This window comes from Strix aluco, chromosome 4, assembly GCF_031877795.1.
Source record: "Strix aluco isolate bStrAlu1 chromosome 4, bStrAlu1.hap1, whole genome shotgun sequence".
Taxonomy (NCBI): Eukaryota; Metazoa; Chordata; class Aves; order Strigiformes; family Strigidae; genus Strix; species Strix aluco.
This window is the reverse complement of record NC_133934.1, coordinates 3,722,369-3,742,051: the sequence shown is the minus strand read 5'-3', so window position 1 is coordinate 3,742,051 and position 19,683 is coordinate 3,722,369. Positions and strand designations below refer to the sequence as shown.

General features: G+C 46.6%; 1 protein-coding gene across 2 annotated transcripts in view; it reads left to right on the top strand.

Annotated features, from left to right (window-relative positions):
• The first annotated feature begins 8,743 nt into the window (after nt 1–8,743).
• The window catches only part of ADRA1D (adrenoceptor alpha 1D), a 52,336-nt gene continuing 41,396 nt past the window's right edge, over nt 8,744–19,683 (top strand). For both annotated transcript variants that reach the window (XR_012623007.1, XM_074821827.1), the window contains exon 1: nt 8,744–9,989. Coding sequence is in view for 1 of the 2 variants with exons in the window: in XM_074821827.1 (XP_074677928.1) it covers nt 9,023–9,989 (967 nt within the window). In the remaining variant the exon portion in view is untranslated. The remainder of the gene's footprint in view (nt 9,990–19,683) is intronic.

The window sequence follows — 19,683 nt, the reverse complement described above, 5'->3', positions numbered from 1 at the left end:
GTAATATGCTGGTAAAAAGCTCAGAGAACAGTGTTGTCTAAAGCACCTTGGAGCAGCAGAGAGGAAGAGGAGATAAGATGACTGCCTGCCCTTCTCTACAGCAGCCAGGTGTCACAGCCACCTGTAAGGGAGCTGAATTTCCACGGGTCTTAGCAACCACATGGAAGATTTCCAAACGCCATCGAATTTCATTTTCAGAAACAGGGTTCATAACCAGATGCAAAGCCACCAGTGAAGAAATTTGGGAACTGCAGCTCGGTACCTTTTCCCATCTGAAGAGACGTTCTTACAGTGGACACCAGGGAAGTCTGATTCAAGGCATCTCATTTAAGCCTAGCAAGGGCATCATATGTGCTACATGCTTGGATGGGCATTCACCTGGTAAATACATCTGCATATGGTCACTGGCTCCCGAAGGAGTTTCTATTTCAAGCTCTGAAGTCCCCCGCGTATGTTTATGTATCACTGTCCTTTCTCCTCCCTCGCTCTGCTTACTAACAGAAAGCCCTGTCCTGGAAGGCCAAGTTCACTGACTGCGATGACAAAGCAGCACAGAATCACTTGGGAACAACTAATAAAAAACGGATGCTGCCATCCAAATAGCCTAGCCATTGCATAAGGTCATTCCTTTAGCAAAATCTTAATGAGGCTACTCTGACTTAGTTCACCTCCAAACTGGAGAGCTATCAGCAATGATTTCTCGCTTTTACTAGCCAAGATGAAGCTGATGTTCCCTCCAGCCTCTAAATCAGAATGCAGCCATGCAGTCACTTTAGAGCTGGGGGAAGAGAAGCCTATCCTCCATGTGTCATGCTAAAAGCAAACATCTGGCTAATCCTTTTACATGCCCATTGCTACGCCTGGTGCTAAATTCATTACCACTTTTAACTCTGTAGGTTGCAATACTTGGACTAGCAGCTAGAGATATTATTTTCCTCTTCTTTCAGTAACTCTGGATATTTGTACGTGGGTGCTCTCTTTATTGAAAATAATATTCTGAGAATGGGAAACTGTCAGGTTAGCATCACTCATGGGGACACTCTGTTGGTTTATGGGAGATTGGAAAAAGGTGAGGTGAACTACATGACAGTTCAAGCAAAAGACCCAGAGATGCATTTCTGACCTTTCATGGGGAGGTCAGGGAAAGCTGAGCTGATCAATGAGGTGCTGAAACACAGATAAGATGTCCTCCTGCTCTCAGTGTTGCCATAGGCTTCCACTTTGTGACAGATTACATTTTAACAGAAGGAAAAAGTCAGACATACAGAAGAGATGTAACTCTCTCAGACCCTAATTACCCATGTTATAGACCCAAAAATGTCTTTAAGATTTTGAAATAGAGAGGTGGCCAAGCTCAGTCCAGCCTGTGCACACTCCCCAGTAGCACACAAGTTCCCGGAACAGCCACATTTGGAGAACAAGCACTGGGGAAGGAAGCAAAGCCCGGCCTGGCTGGTGTTACACATCACCAGAACTGGCAAGACAAACCACTGCCAGGAAGGATTTTGTCTGAGCTGGATGAAGAAGAAAGCCAGCTGGACAGCAGCATGGTATATTGGGCCAAATCTCTCAGAAGATGTAAAACAAGATGGTGCATTATTTCTGTGGGGGAAAAGGTATCAGAATTTGTTCCCAGAGGGCTGCTAAATGTCCTTATTTGTACAGAGAGAGACTACAGGAACAAGCCTCCATGAGACATTGCTACTCAATGTTGGCATTAAAAGCAAGAAAAAGAATAATGCATTGGGTTTTTTTTCCCCACACCCCCTTTGCTTTGCAAACATTTCATGCAGACAAGACACTCGTGTGCTTTTATCTGAGTACAAGCTCAAATTCCACTGTTTAAAATCTGGCGTATGTAATATGCACGGCATTAAATCGAAAATAAACCAGAAAAAACACCACCAGCAAAAAGGAGACAAAGCTAGTGACTGAAGATATTAATGCAAGAGAGGTTTTCTTCCAGGTGAGGCTTTCACAGTGAGCCACCCTCAGGTCCTGGCTGTACCTATGCCCTGTGTCCTTGCCCACAGGTCACCGGCTTCAAACACACATTTTATTAACCCCTACCTCGAGGTGGACATGAGGTGAGGAAGTCAGTCAGGGGGTGAACTTTCTTAATGCCACAGAAATAAATGAGCCTGACATTTATTCCTCATCCTTTAATATTTTAGATGGCTTATATAAAAACCCTCAAAACTTCACACACATTAAACCCAGATCTTCCTAACCTGTCACAAAGTAGCTGCTAAAGTAACTCTGTTTATTTCTAACTGAAGGCAAAGTTGAGGAGCAGAACGCAGTTTGCAGAGTTTAATTTTAGTCTGAGCCTATGCTACTCATTTTGATGCCATATATTTATATTTCCCTGTATTTATTTGAGCTAAAGCAGAAGGTAGAAACCTGGGAGGTCCCTATGTTCACTTAAGAAAGCAAACAAGCTACTGGGAGAAATTACAATGTAACTTGAATTTATAGAAATAATATTTATTTATTTTTATTTTTATATTTATTTTTATATTTATATTTATATTTATATTTATATTTATATTTATATTTATATTTATATTTATATTTATATTTATATTTATATTTATATTTATATTTATATTTATATTTATATTATGTTCATATTTATATTTATGCATCATGCAAACTGAATTACCAAAAGGGTTTAGGTTGTTGGGCTTTATTAGAATCAAGATCTTTACCTTGCTTCTAAAGCACACTCCTGGCCTGGAGTAACACACACAGTTCAACTCACCCTTTTGCCCCCACTCTGGCCACGCAGTGTCACCCTCTGCCCTATGTTCTTCTCTCCTTGTGGCCACACCACTTCCCCCCTTCTCCTCCTTGTGCCCACATCTGTGCCCTCACATCAGGTTGACATGTGGACAGGTCTGTAGCAGGACCAAGCTCGGAGGTGCCTTCACATGCACACACCATGTTGGATGCTGTGTGGTCTCCAAGACCAAAGACCCTCATGCCCTGCACGTGTCCCCCTTTCCTGGTTGCCAAAGGGAAGTCCTCATGCCAAACACCCAGGATCCTCTTTACTAACTCTCCCCTCCTCCTAGTGCTCTTGACATCTCCATTTCTCTAACTCCTCTATCCCCTGTTTATTTAAACAGCGGCTGTTGGGACAACTTGGTTATCTTATGGTTGCAGAGATGGGATGACATCATGACAACTTCTCTTTGTGGGCCAAGTCCTAGTTTGGTATCCTTTTCCAAAAGCTGCTTCTCAGGACTTTTATTATGAACAAAAGTGTCAACCATGAGAGGCAGGTTTTCACAAATCCAAGGAGGCTTTGGTTCAGGGCTCTAACCATACCTGCCTTTTGAGGCAGTTGATGGTCTGAATTTCTAACCAGTAGGGAAAAATACAGTAATGGCAAATAAATGCTGACGTTTGGGGGAAGTGAAATTTCTCAAAGAAACAAAACTGCCAACAAAAATATTTTTCTGTGATAATGGAGAAACCCTTCGTTGCAATTTTGACCTTTTGTAGCATTTTTATTTAAATATTTAGCTGTGCTGTGATTTATATTTATGCTATTGTTTATCTTATTCTATACATCAGTGACTGCTCTTTTTGCATCACCATTAGCAATTATTCTACTAGTTGATAATTCTGTTAGTAATTTCTGAAGTAATTGGCCTTACGTTTTGCTCCTTCCCCCTCCAAAAAAAGTATTTTGAAATGTGGATCTAAAATGTTCTGTTTCATATTGAAGCATTTTATTATATGGCTCTTAACAGAACAAAAGACAAAAAAAGAACATCCCTGAGGAATGCTTCATTTTGAACACATCAACATTCCCACTGAAATAACAAACATGTCCACCCAGCCCTATAAACCACACTTATCTGCTTGTTCTATCCCACCAGCGTTGGCTGCCCAGATATCAGCATGGCACTCAGAGCTGTTCTCCTTGCACACAACAAATCTGGCCTCTTTGCTTGGCTCCTGTCCACTGCATCAAGCTCTGTCTAAGATCTGGGGTAGAGGCTTGCTCCTCCTGAAATGCCCACAGCCCGTGTCTACAGGCACCGACTGCTGATGGCCTGAAAGATGATTTGCCAACTTGATTTATGTCACCTCTTGTTTTGAGTTCGGAGGGGCTTCTGTTGGCTTCAGCCTCGCTCCCCCACTTGTTGTGTCAGCTCTTGCACCCAGAAAGCCAAAATAATTTCTGCTCCTACAAGTCTTCACTGTTAATCAAGCCAGGCTCTGTAAAAGCACCTTCACTGCATCAAGAGAATGATCAGAAAGAAGTATTAACTTGATAACACTTTTCTCTTCCTTTCTTTTTTTCTTTTTCCATTTATTTTGTCTTTTTCTATTCAGTTGTTCCAAAATTAAATTAAGACCTGTAAGAGAAAGATAACAAATTATTCTCCGCATCAGCTGGCAACAAGCCATGAAATAAGAGCAAAGAAAGTTTAGACTAGACCAGAGGAGACTTTCTAACCAAGAGGACAGAAAGAGGAGAAAGCCACCATGAGGGGTGGGTTTGGAAGAGACAAATCTATCTTCAGTAAAGGGGCTTGGGCCAGATCACCACTGTCCTTCCCTCCTGTGGCCTGGAGACCACTGGTGGCCACCAGAACTGCAGCAAGGTAGCAAAGAGCTAAAAACCAAATGAAACCCAAAGCAGACACATTCACACGCAAAGGAGAAAACTGGTGAAGGTAGTAAATGTAGTAATGGGGTTGATGTGACAGTGGCTGGGATGGTCTGGGGGAGTGGAAAGATAAAGGAAAAGGGAAGGTATAATATATGTCTGAGCAATTTCAGGTAGACAGCATAAGAGGACTGTCTGATTTTCTTTTCCCACAACTTTATCAGTCAGCTAATAAAAGCTATTTCCTCTCCTTATCCTTCTTGCCTCATTAATTAAGACATAAACATTCATAGTGTAGCCTGATTTTTCCTAGATTTCAAATAAAATCACAACAATACAACAATATTATTAAAACATACATCCATCACAAACCTCACATCAACAAAAAGAATTCTCTACACCAAAGTCAAAATAATATCATCACAACACCAACAAAGGTGGATAATTTACTCACATTCCACCCCTCATCCCTTAACCACAATTAAAAGAAAAATTCCCCACAATTGTAATGCTCTCTTGCAATGTCCTGTCCATGTTTTGCCTGTTAACCTCTCCCAGTTACTGCCCTTATCTGGAATATCTCAAAAGCCCCACTTTGGGCACCACAAAGGACAGCAGCACAGCTTTGAATCATCTCTTGCAATCACTTCTAGCCCATTTCTTAATATGCTTGAAGACCTGGGGTAAGCTGGACACAGGAGCCATCAGAGCTGGATACAGCCTCAGAGGGACTCACAGCAAAGACTGATCCTGGCTTCCCAGAGGATTGTTGAACCGCCTGCCCATGGCAACGCAAGCCCATCTTTATAAACAACTAAATATTAAAATTCCAGCACTATTCTGCGTTGAATGTGAGCAGGATCCATCTCTCCCAGCTCTGGACCCGGAGATGCTGCAGGCAGCTGCACTGCAGCTAATCTTCCTTTGCAGAGGAAGAGGCACCACTCTCCTTGGGGTGCCTTGTATAAACCTGGAGTACATGCAAATGTTGATCAAAATCCTCTAAGCTGTGTTTTTTTGCATCAAAAATTTGCTTGTCCTTTTCAAGACTCAGGCATACCATGTAATTACCTGTTTACCAGGTGTATGTGTCTTTCCTTTTATTTAAAAAGCCCCATCCATGCCACTACATGGCACTACCCAAGTCCTAGGATTAACCCTGCCCCAAAACAGTAAAAAAGGGTAAAAAAGAGGGAGGAATGTGATGTAACATGTCAAGAGGGTAAGGAGCTGTACCTCCTTCCAACTCAAATCCAACAGATTGGCGAGGTCCCAGGTGATCGCAGATCTCCATGTGTGTTTACTTCAAGCCCTTCAGTTCCTCCGCACAGACCTACCCAAACACTTTTATTGAGGTTTTAGTGCGTTAGCATAAACCTGTTCTTCATTAGTTTAAATTAACTGTAATAGCCCTGGTTTAGACTGAAACAAGGAGACAGATGGAAAGCAATGAGGTAACTAGTTCTTAATGAGTTGATGTTTGCTAGCTGAGCTGCAGCAATGGCACGGGACGTGCTCTCTCCCTGCCCTGGTTGGGAGGGGAAAGGCATCAGTGCAACCCCAGAGGTTTTATACATGGTTGGGGCAGGTCCATCAGTCCTGAGGAGCACACAAGATGGCAGCCCCCAGCCTTACCCCCACCAAAAGGTGCACCTTCAGCCCAGATATCCCATTCCTGCATCCCATCCAAACCCTGAGATCCATGCCAGCTCAAGCCTTCCAGCAACGTGGGCGAATTGTCTTTGGAGAGGTCAGGAGAGGAGGAAAGCTCACCCAGGGAGGGCAAGATGAAGGGCAAATGCCATCTTCACCCTACCATGTCATTTGGGAGAAACCTTTCTTTTCTAACCAAAAAGTTGATTAAAATCCCACTGTACGTGAGAAGACCAGTCCACCCTTAACTTTGGAGAAAGGCACATGTTTTCTTTATCTCTGTATGTCACTGGAGAGATTAGATGAGATATATTTATCTAGCCAGTGATCTGTGTAGCTGCAAAGATACAGCTACAAAATTCCATGGGTTGAGATCATCCCATGCTGAGTTTAGCATCCCAGTAAGAAACGATACTTCATTTTGGTGGTTGACATGTTTTCATCAAAACACAAGGAGAATGAGTAATTTGACCTCAAGTTTTGGGTGTCTGGGCTTTTTTTTTTTTTTTTTTAATTCACATTTTAAAAATTGTAAAGGATTCGTTCAGTGCGATTTTTTAAGCAAGACCATCTTTTTGAACATTTTCCTTGTACAGTAGTTGTTCCTGTTTACTTGTATTTTCCAGTTGTTCTACTTTGCTTGTTCCCAGCAGTGTCAAAAACCCAGCTCTAGGAAGGAGGGTGAAACCTTAAGGAAGAAAAAAGTGCATAAAAGAAATTAGAAAGATGAAAAATGTGTCTTTTCCTGCAACGATTGTCAAGAAAAATAGGGGAATAAATATACTATTATTTTTTTTAGTCTACTCTCATATCCAGTGAATCAACAGAACTCCCATGGTCTGACAGAGCAACAGTTAAATCCCTGCACCGTCCACTTGGACTGCCCTTTAAAATCATTTTATGAAGAAAGAAAAGTTGAAAAATCATGGGTAAACACACTGCAAGGAAATATTTTCTGTGTACAGTAGAAAGGAGCCGAGGGAGAGCCCCTGTTCAACACTGGGGTCAGGCCCCATCGCAATGTATGGAGGCAGGAGAGTAGGGTCACTGGGAGGAAACCAGTGTAAACAGGATCTGCTTCTATCAGTGGGAAAAAGAAACAACCCTGTTTAAATTAGCCAGAAATATGTGCCTATATGTTTTAATCACAAGCTGCCGTTTCCAAGCCTTGCAGCAGGGTTAAGTCACAGACAAGGAGCTGCCGATCACATGCTGTCCCTGAATACAAGACGGTGGTTGTCACTTTTTGGTTCTGGAAGGAACTAGCAAGGGGCAGCCTGTGCTTGCAGGGGAGTGGGAGGACCAGGGTCAGCATGGGAAGATGCTTGATGGAAGCCCTGGGTATGGGGCAAGAAAGGATTCCTGCCACTCTTGCAGAGCACCCTCCTGGTGGGATGCTGGGACTGGGGGGGACCTGCCAGCCTTGCAGAGCACCCTCCCGGTGGGATGCTGGAGTTGGGGGACCCTTCCAGCCTTGCAGAGCACCCTTCCGGTGGGATGCTAGGACTGGGGGGAACCTGCCAGCTGTGCAGGGAACCCTCCCGGTGGGATGATGATGTTGGGGTACCCTTCCAGCCTTGAGCCTTGCAGAGCACCCTCCCGGCGGGATGCTGGAGTTGGGGGGCCCTTCCAGCCTTGCACCTCCCGGTGGGATGCTGGGACTGGGAGCCACGGCACAGCTTGTCTCCCGTGCGGGGTTCTTCCCCCCCGCCCCCCCCCCCCCAGCAGCGCATCCCTGGACCCCCGAGGGGGGGACACGGACCCGCCGGGCAAACCCTGCGCTCTGCTGCCCCCTGGCGGCGGCGGGCGGCGAGGCGGCGGGACGGCCGCACCCCCAGGGTACCTGCACCCCTCCCCGGGGTGTCCGCACCCCAGCGCGGCGTGACCCCCCCCCCCCACCAGTGGGTGACTGCCCGCTCCTGGGGGTGCCTGCTCCCCCGGAGTGGGTATCTGCCCCCCAAGTGCGTGCCTGCCCCCTCCGTCTGTTCCCGGGTCCCCCCAGTGGTGCCTGTTTCCCCTCCCCGAGTGGGCGCCTGCCCCCCCGAAGTGCGGGACTCCCCCCTCCCCACCATCTCGCCTCCCCCCGCCGGGTCTGCAAGCGCCGGGCGCTGCTGCCGGCTTCACCCTGCCCCGGGCTCGCTTCGTCCCGCAGAGCAGCGCTGCTGCCGCCTCCTCCTCCTCCTCACCCTCCTCTTCCTCCTCCTCCTTCTCCTCCTCCTCCTCCTCCTCCTCCGGCAGCACCTGACGCTCGGGGCTCCCGACACCCCCCACCTCCCCGTCCCGGCTCCCCCCTCCCTCCCTCCCTCCTTCCCTCCCTCCCGTCGCCCCTCCCGGAGCTCTACCGGGCCAGCGGGAAGGCGAGCGGAGCCACCGGGCGCTGCCGACCGCTGCCCAGCGCAGCCCCCCGGAGCATGCGAGGGCAGCGGGGGGGCACCGACCTCGCTGCCCCCCCGGGCGGGCCGGCGCTGGGGCTGAGGGGCGGCGAGAGCCGGTCACGGGGAGGGGGACCGGCGTGAAGCGGAGCTGGGGAGGGGGGGGGGGGCGGTGACGAGGAGCAGCGCATCCCGCTCGCCCTCCATCCCTCCATCCCGGCTGGGGGGACCGAGCCTTGCCCCGCGGGGGGGTTGGGGGGTGGGAAGGCAGGTGCTGAGTCTTGGAGGGGGCTGCGGGGATCATGCCGGGGGGGCTGCGCCTCGGCATCGCTTTCTCCTCACCCTCCATGGAGCCCGGACCTTTTCTACAATGACTTTCCCCGAGCTGAGCAATGGCAGCTTGAGTGGGAACCGGACGGGACAAGGCAGCCAGAGCGGTGCCAACCGGTCCTGGGGGCTGCAAGGTGAGGAGACCCCCGAGGGCAACGGCACCACGCTGACTTTTGCCTTGGACGTGCAGGCGGTGGGCGTCGGGGTCTTCCTGGCCGTCTTCATCCTCTCAGCCATCGTGGGGAACATCCTCGTCATCCTCTCGGTGGCGTGCAACCGGCACCTGCAGACCGTCACCAACTACTTCATCGTCAACCTGGCCATCGCCGACCTGCTGCTCAGCACCACCGTGCTGCCCTTCTCGGCCACCTTGGAGGTGTTGGGCTTCTGGGTGTTTGGGCGCATCTTCTGCAACATCTGGGCAGCAGTGGACGTGCTGTGCTGCTCCGCCTCCATCATGAGCCTGTGCATCATCTCCGTGGACAGGTATATCGGCGTCAAGTACTCCCTCAAGTACCCCACGATCATGACCGAGAGGAAAGCGGGGGTCATCCTCGTGGTGGTCTGGCTCTCCTCCATGGTCATCTCCATCGGTCCGCTGCTGGGATGGAAGGAACCCCCGCCACCAGATGAGAGCATCTGTAGCATCACAGAGGAGCCGGGCTATGCCTTGTTCTCCTCCCTCTTCTCCTTCTACCTGCCCCTCATGGTCATCCTGGTGATGTACTTCAGGATCTACGTGGTGGCCAGGCGGACCACCCGGAGCTTGGAGGCTGGGGTCAAGAAGGAGAGGAATAAATCCATGGAGGTGGTACTGCGCATCCACTGCCGCAGCGTGCTGGAGGAGCCTCTCTCCAGCACCCGGAGCAAGGGGCACAACTTCAGGAGCTCCCTCTCCGTGCGGCTCCTCAAGTTCTCCCGTGAGAAAAAAGCAGCCAAGACTCTTGCCATCGTCGTGGGTGTTTTCATTCTCTGCTGGTTCCCCTTCTTCTTCGTTCTGCCCTTTGGTAAGTGATCCCGTCCCCCATCCCAGCCCCGCTGCCTGTGGCTGAGCCCCTGGGAACCTGCTCCTTGGGACAAACTTTCAGGACACAACTCATGAATAGAGGTGAGGGATAGGTAACTGATAGGTGAATAAACCAGCAATGAATTAATTCAATTAATTAACACTTATTCAATATTTATTAATCAGAGTCATATAATCAATCAAAGTAAATAGCAAATGAATAAAATAGCAGCATAATAATTGCTTTAATTAATTCATTTTGCATTCAGCAGTTTAATTAATGAATTTCAGACTAAAGAGGCAGCAGCTCTGTTTCAAACAGGCTGTAATTATGGCACAGTGATCTCCAAACAGCTTTGCTGCCTCTTCCCCCAGCCTTCCTTCCTTCCAGTTTGGGGGAGGGTGCCTGGATCTGCCTCCATGGGCCCAGAGCTCCCACCTCTGTTGTCAAGCGGTGAAGGTGCTGGAGATGAGTGAGGCTTGATCCCACTAAGGAGCATGTCAGAGTCTGAAGCATAAGTCTTGCTGACTTCCCGGGATGCTAATGTTGTACAGGGACCTGGAGCAGAACCAGATCTTACCTACAAGGGTGATGGTCCTAGGTGATTTCCCAAGGCTGATTCATCTCCTCTAGGAGCCGTGCCGTCTACTCCTGGCCCTGCCATGGTGCCCGTGTCACCAAGTGCTCATTTGGGGTTGTCTGACGGGTTGTGCTCTAAAGTTCTGGCAAGTTGTTTGCCCGGGTGAAAAGAATGCAGCGGGGAAGTGTGATGTGCAAAGCAATGTCCCCTTCCAGCACCAGTGCTACCCATGGCCCATGAAGTGCAGGAAAGCCAGCACTCTTCATCACCACCTCATCTAACAACAGGCACCCAACTCAGGGAACCTGATTAACCCTCTGGAGTGGTGTAGCTAAACCTAGAGGGAAAAAAAAAAAAAAAAAAACACAAACGATTAACATAACTTCTGAATATTGCCGATGGCCTTTGCACAGAGCTCAGCAAAGCAGAGAGGTCTGTCACTCCATCTGCTGGGTGGGATCCACATCTCCCATAGCCCACCGAGGACTTGTATCCAACTCACCCTGCAGCCAGGGAAGCACTATAGCTAGTTTGGCACTTTTTCTCAGGATTTTTCAAATCCTCTTGCTTGAGGCTGCCCTCTCAAGTCAATGGAAACAGCATCATGACCACAGGACTGATTTTGACCTGCTGAGGTTTTGATCTCCCTCCAGCATTGTGGCTGTCCCCCCGGGGATGGCTGGAGACCAAGGCTGTTAGACACCTAGTTGAGGTCACTCAGTCCCCACCTGCCCTCCTGTGGGATAATTCACCAGGACCGATGGAGCCTTGGGAGATGAGGTGTCCCTAGGGTGGTGGATCAGGGTTGTGGGGGTCTGGTCTCACCATGCTGCAGTCTTTGCTTCAGCTTCTCTCTCTGAGTGAGGGTGGTATTTGGTGAGTTTTTCTCAGCTCTTCATAGGGGTACAATTGCTGCTCTGAAGAGTTTTCCCCCTATGTGAGCATGGGAGTTGATGGTATAACTCAAGCAGGGAGCAGTAAGGCTGCAGTGAACTTCTCTCACTACAGGACTCAAGATAAATTATCCTGTCTGACCGTGCCTCAGTTTCCCTTTCATTGATCAGGTGCATTGGGGGATTTTTGCAGCCTGCAAATAAATAACTTGGGAATCGTGAGACTCAGGGAGATGCCAGTACCCAAAGGCTGAGCTCTCTGGGCAGCCCCAGTCTGATACTCTCCTCTTTGGCTGATCAGCAGGGCAGGACCCAGGTCCAAACCTTACTCACATCTTTACACCTTACAGCTAATGCAGCTGGGAATCAGGATCCTGTTCCTCTGAGTTATTCCTAGTACTTGGAAGTAGAGAACAAACATCAGGCAAATACTTTTCAGTAGAAAAAAATAATTTATTTTGTTTTGCCATAGCTGTTCTCCCTCGAAACCTTTGAACCAGCTTCTCCACTGATGTAAATCACTACCCTTGCACTGAAGTCAAAGGAGATATGCTGATTTACACCAGCTAAAAATCCAAACTTCATTCTTTAAGTACCTCCCGTGAACCCATTTGCTTCCTCCAAGCATGCAACTTGCCAAGTTCTTTATAAACATGGCTTTGATCTTTACTTCCTGCTGTATTATATGTATAATATAAACACAGCAAAAGTTAATTTATTTTATGACTACAAGATACGCTGCCTTTGATTTCACCCCCCTTTTATTAATTGCAATTTCCTATTCAAATCTGAGAATCATTCAATGCTATCTAAAAGGAGAACAGAAATTTCTGCAAGGTCTAATCTGATTTTACAGTTCAGGAGACAGGTCTGAAACTCAGAGAAAGCAGCAAAGTTCTCTGTAGATCCACAAAATGAAACATGCTGGGGCAGTTCTCCTTGAAAAGAAAATTGTAAATGGTTAAGTAGGATGGGTTTTTTATTTGCTTGTTAGATAAACTTAAATGAAATTATTTGGGACCAACTGGAAATTACATTGATACACATTTTAAATGAAAATGAAACACTCATGAGCAAGAAAGATCACTTTCAATTGAAGTGAAACATATTGTTTCAATTTAAGAGTGAATGGAAGTTTATTAAAAAATGAGTCTCAGATACATTTCAAAATGAACTGTCACATTAAAAAGAAATGGATAAGTGATCTGTTTTCTTCTGAAAATATCAAAATGTTTTGACTTTTTTTTTTCTATTTGACATGAATTTTCAAGATGTTGTCATTGACTTAGACTGTTGACTGACTGTTGTCTGATTATACTTTTTAAGGATAAGTAAATTTGAGAACTGAAAAAAAAAAAAAAAAAAAGACTCCCAGCTCTACTCAGCATTGACGTAGCAGTCAGAAACTTCTGTACTGGCTCTGTCACCAGTGTCTGTGTGAGCCTGCACACATCTCCGCAACTCTCTGCAGAACAGTTTTCATGTTAGTTACATAGGAGTAATATTTATCACATCAGTGTTGAGAAGCTGAAATAACCAATAATTTTAAATAACAGGATCTATGTATGTGCCAAATGTTGTCAGCCATTCCTGCATGCTTGAATAATCTACAAAGATTCTTTAAACCACCTCAAACTCCCCAATATCTCTACAGTCTGTTAATCAGCTGAGTAATTTATCTCACTCTTGGGTTTGTGATACACATCCCCAAGCACAGGATGCCATCGCCAGGAGTTTTAACACAATTAACAGTTTCTGTGGCTAATGAGACTCTTTAAGCAGCTGGTTGTTCAACAAGAGATGAAATCCTAATTGCCCACATAACTCTTGTGTGGGTTGTGTCTTTTGCCGGGTGTGCAGCAGAGCTCTACCAAGCTGCTTTGTCTGGGGATCCTGGGTGGTGGTTGTGTGGTTTATGCCAGGGTGTCTCTTCCCTTAGCAAAGACCTGTCAACAGAACATAACTGGAGGCTTCTCAGAGATGTGGGCCAGGAGTTTAAAGGTGCTTTATAGGACAAGATTTGTCTCCTTTTCATTGTCTCAGACATCTGTGCCTTCATGGATCGGTGGGCGAACGTTAACGGGATGAGCTCCAACAAGGCCAAGTGCCAGGTCCTGCACTTGGGCCACAACAACCCCCTGCATGGCTACAGGCTTGGGGAGGTGTGGCTGAAGCTGTCTGGAAGAGAAGGGTCTGGGGGTTCTCATTGACAAGCAGCTGAACATGAGCCAGCAGTGTGCCCAGGTGGCCAAGAAAGCCAATGGCATCCTGGCTTGGATTAGAAATAGTGTGACCAGCAGAAGCAGGGAGGTAATAGTCCCCCTGTGCTCTGCACTGGTGAGGCCACACCTGGAGTGTTGTGTCCAGTTTTGGGCACCTCAATACGAGAGAGATCTCAAGGGGCTGAAGCGAGTGCAGAGGAGGGCAACGAGGCTGGGGAAGGGCCTGGAGAATAAATCCTGTGAGGAGCGATGGAAGGAGCTGGGACTGTTCAGTGTGAGGAGGAGAAGGCTGAGGGGAGACCTCATCACTCTCTACAGCTCCCTGAAAGGACATTGTAGAGAGGTTGGTGCTGGTCTCTTCTCACAGGTGATTAGTGACAGAACAAGAGGGAACGGCTTTAAACTGCAACAGGGGAGGTTCAGACTGCACATTAGGAGAAAATTTTTCCCAGAAAGAGTGGTCAGAGAGTGGAATAGGCTGCCCAGGGAGGGGGTGGAGTCCCCATCCCTGGGTGTGTTTAAGGGCCGTTTGGATGAGCTGTGGGGGGATGTGGGGTAGGGGAGAACTTTGTAGAGTCGGGCTGAGGGTTGGACTCAATGATCCCGAGGGGCTTTTCCAACCTGAATGATTCTGTGATTCTGTGATTCATCTCAGCTAGTCTTTGCATCATGGAGATGCTGGTTGGAAGGGAACTCTGAAGGTCCAACTCCCTCTCTGAGCAACACCAATACCAGATCAGTCATATTCACCCAAAGCTCCCTTTATAATTCCGAGGGGAGTGCCTGAAGGTGTGACTTGCCTATTTTGGACATCCTTCTTAGGGTGAGATGAATTGTGCTGTCAAACTACCTCTTCCTCTCCCTTGACTACAAAAGCAGCCAGGGGCAACTAACCAGCTGATGGTGTCTGTACTGCAGGTATTTGCAGAGAGGTGGGCTGTATCCTAGTCTGCGTTTTTTTAAGTCTAATGGAAGCAAGATGCCCAGGTGAGAGAAAGCTCAATCCTGTGTCAGATCAAGCTTTTATAGAGAGAGAGAATAGACAGAGAAACTCCCTCAGGTCACACAGCCATAACCATTCACTGGCTTTTTTGCTAATGGAAAACCCTGCTAAAATTTAGGTGTTGGATTACAGTAGACCATCACAGTAGACCATCTATGCAATGGGTCAAGGAACCAGAACCCCCTACATACCTATAGTTAGATAGTCACCTGCTTTGTCAATCCTGATCCAGAAGGAAGGAAGGAAGAATAGGAGAAGGAATGGAGCCCTGCTCCCCATCCACTCTTCAGTTTCTGGGGAGCAGGCAAAGACAGTGTGGCACCCCAGATGGGACCATCTCAGAAATGAAGCCAAAGGCCTTCTCCACCACCACCCCAGAAGCATCTAAGAGGAAACAACTATCCCTGTGGATCAAGGATCCACTAGCCAGTACCCAGGATGTCATTTTACACTTGGCCCTATTTTTTTAAGAAGCATAGTCTAGTCTGGGTGGTGAGCTCCCATGTTTGTTATTCTTTAGATTTGGTTAGAAATCAAGACTGGTGTGAGAAAGGCTCAACAGCACCCACAGGTGAAGGCCACAACCCAGGGCTCCCTTCACTCTGTCCCTCCACAAGCAGCAGGTTACCCAGACAAGGAATGACATAATAGATCACTCAGTATGAGCAAAACCCTCTATATTCATGATCTAATGCTTGCCTTGGGGTGGTGACTTGCCTGCGTTTGCAGTGGAAGCTGGTAGTCATTTCCAGCTGTGATGCAGAAAAACAGTGTACTGGCTTTTTAACCTGCAACCCAAAGGAAAGACAGCTGCTATGCAAACCAGGCTCAGAAAGGTCTCCTTCAAGCCAAAGACAAAATATTTTTGTAGATGCTGTTTTTCACAGGGCAGAAGTCCTTTCACAACACATTTTGCAGAAGATGGGCTCACAGAGGCATAGCAGTGCTCAAGCTTGGGTAACCGTCACTCGTAAAATAAATGATGAGGAAGACAGTGTAGGTAGAAGCACATTTCAGATGAAACCAAGTCTGTACTGGTAGAAGTGGAGAATCTAATTCTATTCTGGTAGAAGAGCATTTAGCATGGTTTTCTAAGCAAAAACGGGCTCTGTCATTGTTCTGTGCCTGTGTGCATGTAAGCCTTTCCCCACCACCTGATGAACTCTTTCATCAATCTCAGTCACATTTGACAAAGTGCTAAAAGTCCTCAATATACCAAGTTCCTATAAAAAAATGGGCAGATGGGTAAAGGAATGAAAACTTTAATATTCTCCCTTACAAAAGGAAGGTTGCACAGTGAGTTTAGCCCCTGGTTAGACATCCGAAAATACTCACTAAAAATCCACCGCAAGACAGAATTCCACAGGAAACCAAACTTCTTTAGTTTTGTTGTGCGCAGGAGGACCTGATCAAAAGCCTGGTTTAAAAGGAGGAAGATGAAAGATAGACCATGCAATTACTTTGATTGTCAGGGCAGTCTCTTGTATCGCCTGAAATTTTCTGAGTCATGGTGGAAGTGGCAGAATGGGCATGGAAAAAGAAATGGGCAACCATTGTGGAATAAATAGCTATGGCCCAGAGCATCAAATCAGACTGCAACAAGAGCAATTGCAGTGAACTATTCCATCTGCCACATGTTCCCCATTGATCCTGGTCCCCAGGAACCATACATTCATAAAAAATGCCAGCAAAGACACAGACACAGAGTCTCAAAAGCTTCTAGGTACAAGGCTCCAGTTTGATTTAATAGACATCATCCAGGCAAGAAGCAAGATTCTTTTCATCTGCTTTGCACCACAGGACGTTTCCATCAAATGGGCTCATGCTAAATTAACGTAAATTCATTAAATGACAGAGGATGGATGGGTCTTCCAGCCAATCTCCCTTTCTCAGGGAAAGACCACTTGGCTCCAAACCATTCTTGATCTGTTTTTCAAGACTGTTCTTAAAGCATTGCAGTGAGGACAAATCCATTGTTTTCCCAGGCAAATTATACTGTTGCTTAAGCAGCTCCCAAATGTGATTTCTGCTTCTCTATTTCCAGTTCAGAGTGTCTGCAATAACACTAGGGCTGTGTTTCAGCCTACCAGAATGTCATTCCTAGGGCGTGATAGCAGGGGTGCAAGTGGTGGGCATGGCACAGGGACACGTGGGGGTGTACAGCCCCCGTGATAGCACTGGTGGAATAGTCCAGGCACAGGGGACCTGGCTGGGAATCATCTGCATTGATTGGGTCTGTCTAGAGAGAATACTGTGCAAAAGCAACTAGTGAGCTGGGTTTCTCTCCAGGAAGAACATGTTGACATCCTGCAGGAGGGCACAGGAGAGGATTACAAGTAGGCACATGGCTAAAGAGCCTATCAGTAAATTATGTAGCTAAAGCATTTGGCAGTGTTGATTCACTCCTTGTGCCCTAGCGCAGAAGCCACCAGAGTGCAGAGCAACAGGGAAATAGTCTACGTGTGTTTGAAATAGCCAGCAAAACATTATTATTTTGAGACCAGTTGAGTGCGTGTGGTTCCCTTCCTACTCATTACCCTGTGTAGAAGGCCAGAGGCAGATGAAGGGGTTTAATACAGTTTTTGATGTTACAAGAGATGCAGCATTCTGGACCTCAAGCAATGATTTGGGCACCCAAGTTTGAACATACGCTTTGCCTCTGCCTGGACAGTAATACAGTGATTCACTGAAGTGACTGGGAATAGGATCCAGATCTCCCATGACCTATGTACGGGATTAGTCTGCTTCCAGTCCACCCACTGCACCACCAAATAAAACTATTTAAAGCCAAATGTCTGCTTTTATATCGCAGTGTCTTGACGCATCTGGAGGCAGTTGCTATAATGGATGTACCACAAACAGGAAAAAATAGATCTTGAAAAATGTAAAACTCCTGTGATTCTGTGGGCAAATTGTTATAAAATCTCTCAACAGGAGTTTTGGAACCAATACCAAAATACACCATATTACATTAAATGCATCTATATTAAGCTGGGTCTGAAAGTTTTATTATGTTTGCACACACAAAACTTTGTCCTGGATATTCTGGAAAGGAGCTTTTAATTAACCTGATCTACTTTCGTTAATTTATATTTGGATAAATATTTGCTCATCAGTTCTGATAATCTGGTTAATGAGAGGTAACAAGGATTGAGTGGAAGGATGGGGATGCACTTTGGTATAATCATGCAAGATGGTTGTTTAATCTCTTGCTACCAGGCAGTTTTTAACTGGTTTTTCCACAACAAACAGCATGAACAAGGTACTAGCAACTGTGTCATGTAGAGCAAGTAAGAGTGTGAAGGCTTCATGCTACCTGTAGGGTTTTAATCAGAAGTGTGCTCACTTCGGTGAGTACCTAGAGCACTTTTGCTCAAGGCTTTTCAGAAAAAGAGTACATTTCCTTGGTAAAGCAACCTGAATTATCTTCCAAGTGATCATTCAGGACTTTTACTTGATAAGATTACTGTGCTGTATTCTAGGTAGGGCTGATAGTACCTATTAATATTACAGGACCCTTCTGGTCTAAAGTCCCTGCTTCTCGTGCCAAACATTGTCTATTAGGTAAAGTTTTCCATTCCGTGTCTTTGTAAAAGGCTAAATTTTTTCTGCCAAATATTCGACAAAATGAAATAGCTGTATCTGAGAAAGATGACAGGAAGAAACATAGCGTTCCGTTCCTATAAAAAGTATTATGGGGACAGCTTTGAGTTTAAAAAGCTCTGGCAGTACCATGTGTCAGAGCAAAAACTTTTACTCCACTGGAGTTGGGGGGTGCTTTATGTCAGGACAGGGCAGGAAATAGTCAAAGCTGGCCCAATATGGCCAACTTCTGCGAAGAAAGCAGGTTTCTGAGGTGGTGTCAAACCTGAGCAGTTTAGCAAGACCAGAGCTTGCTGAGGAAGGGCTTTTAAGACCAGTGACCTGATGGTGTCTGCTGGGCATTTCTGCTCCTCTTCAGTCCCCTGAACTGCTCATTTCCACACTGTTCCCATCTTCAATGTCAAGACAGTCCCTGGCATTGGATGCCAACAGTATACAGTCTTCAGCCAATTGCTCTTCAGCTTTCTACATGACCAAACAATGAAAAATAGATATTTTGAGGCTGCAGTTCGTCTCATCCTAATATTGGTATCTAAACCAGTCAGATGAGTCACACCCCAAAAGCACCAGGGTCTCCTCAGTGCCTCTGAGGGAGGCCAACTGTCACTAGCTCCAATGTGCACAGTGCACATCTAATCTAGTTGAGACGAATCTCACTGTGAAGTCAAATATGGGACTAGTTTTGCCAAAGTCTGGCACACTTCCAGCTGGACATGGAGCTGATAGGAGTTACGCTTTAAGGATGTGAAGTGCTCCATAACACCAAGGGCTCAGGAATCCACACTCAAAATATAGACATATTTTGGCGTTGCTTTGTAGATGGGATGGTAAAATGTCTCTAAAGAACCTTTTTCTCTTTGGAGAGCTGTGAAAAGAAAGATACATTTGTGAAATGTTTGATCATAACTGAGCTAAGTACCTTCAGATATCCATGAGGAAACAAATAGTTCCGTCATAGTTCCCAAGTAACAAGCGATAGGACAAGAGGGAATGGCCTCAAGCTGCACTAGGGCAGGGTCAGACTGGCTCTTAGGAAGTATTTCTTTGCAGAAGGGGTTGTTGGGCGTTGGAATGGGCTGCCCAGGGCAGGGGGGGAGTCCCCATCCCTGGAGGGGTTGAAGAGTCGGGTTGACCCAGCGCTGAGGGATCTGGTGGAGTTGGGAACGGTCAGTGTGAGGTTCATGGTTGGACTGGAGGATCTTCAAGGTCACATAACCCAATTGGAAAGAAAAGAATGTGAAAATCTCTTAAAATATTTGTTCTCTGTATGAGAAAATACATCTTTAAAAAGGCTGAAGCTCAGAATCAGCAGTTGCAAAGGCTGTGGTTTACACACCACATTTTCAGCAATCATCTTTCCATGGACACTGGTGGGATTTTGAGTGGTGCCTGC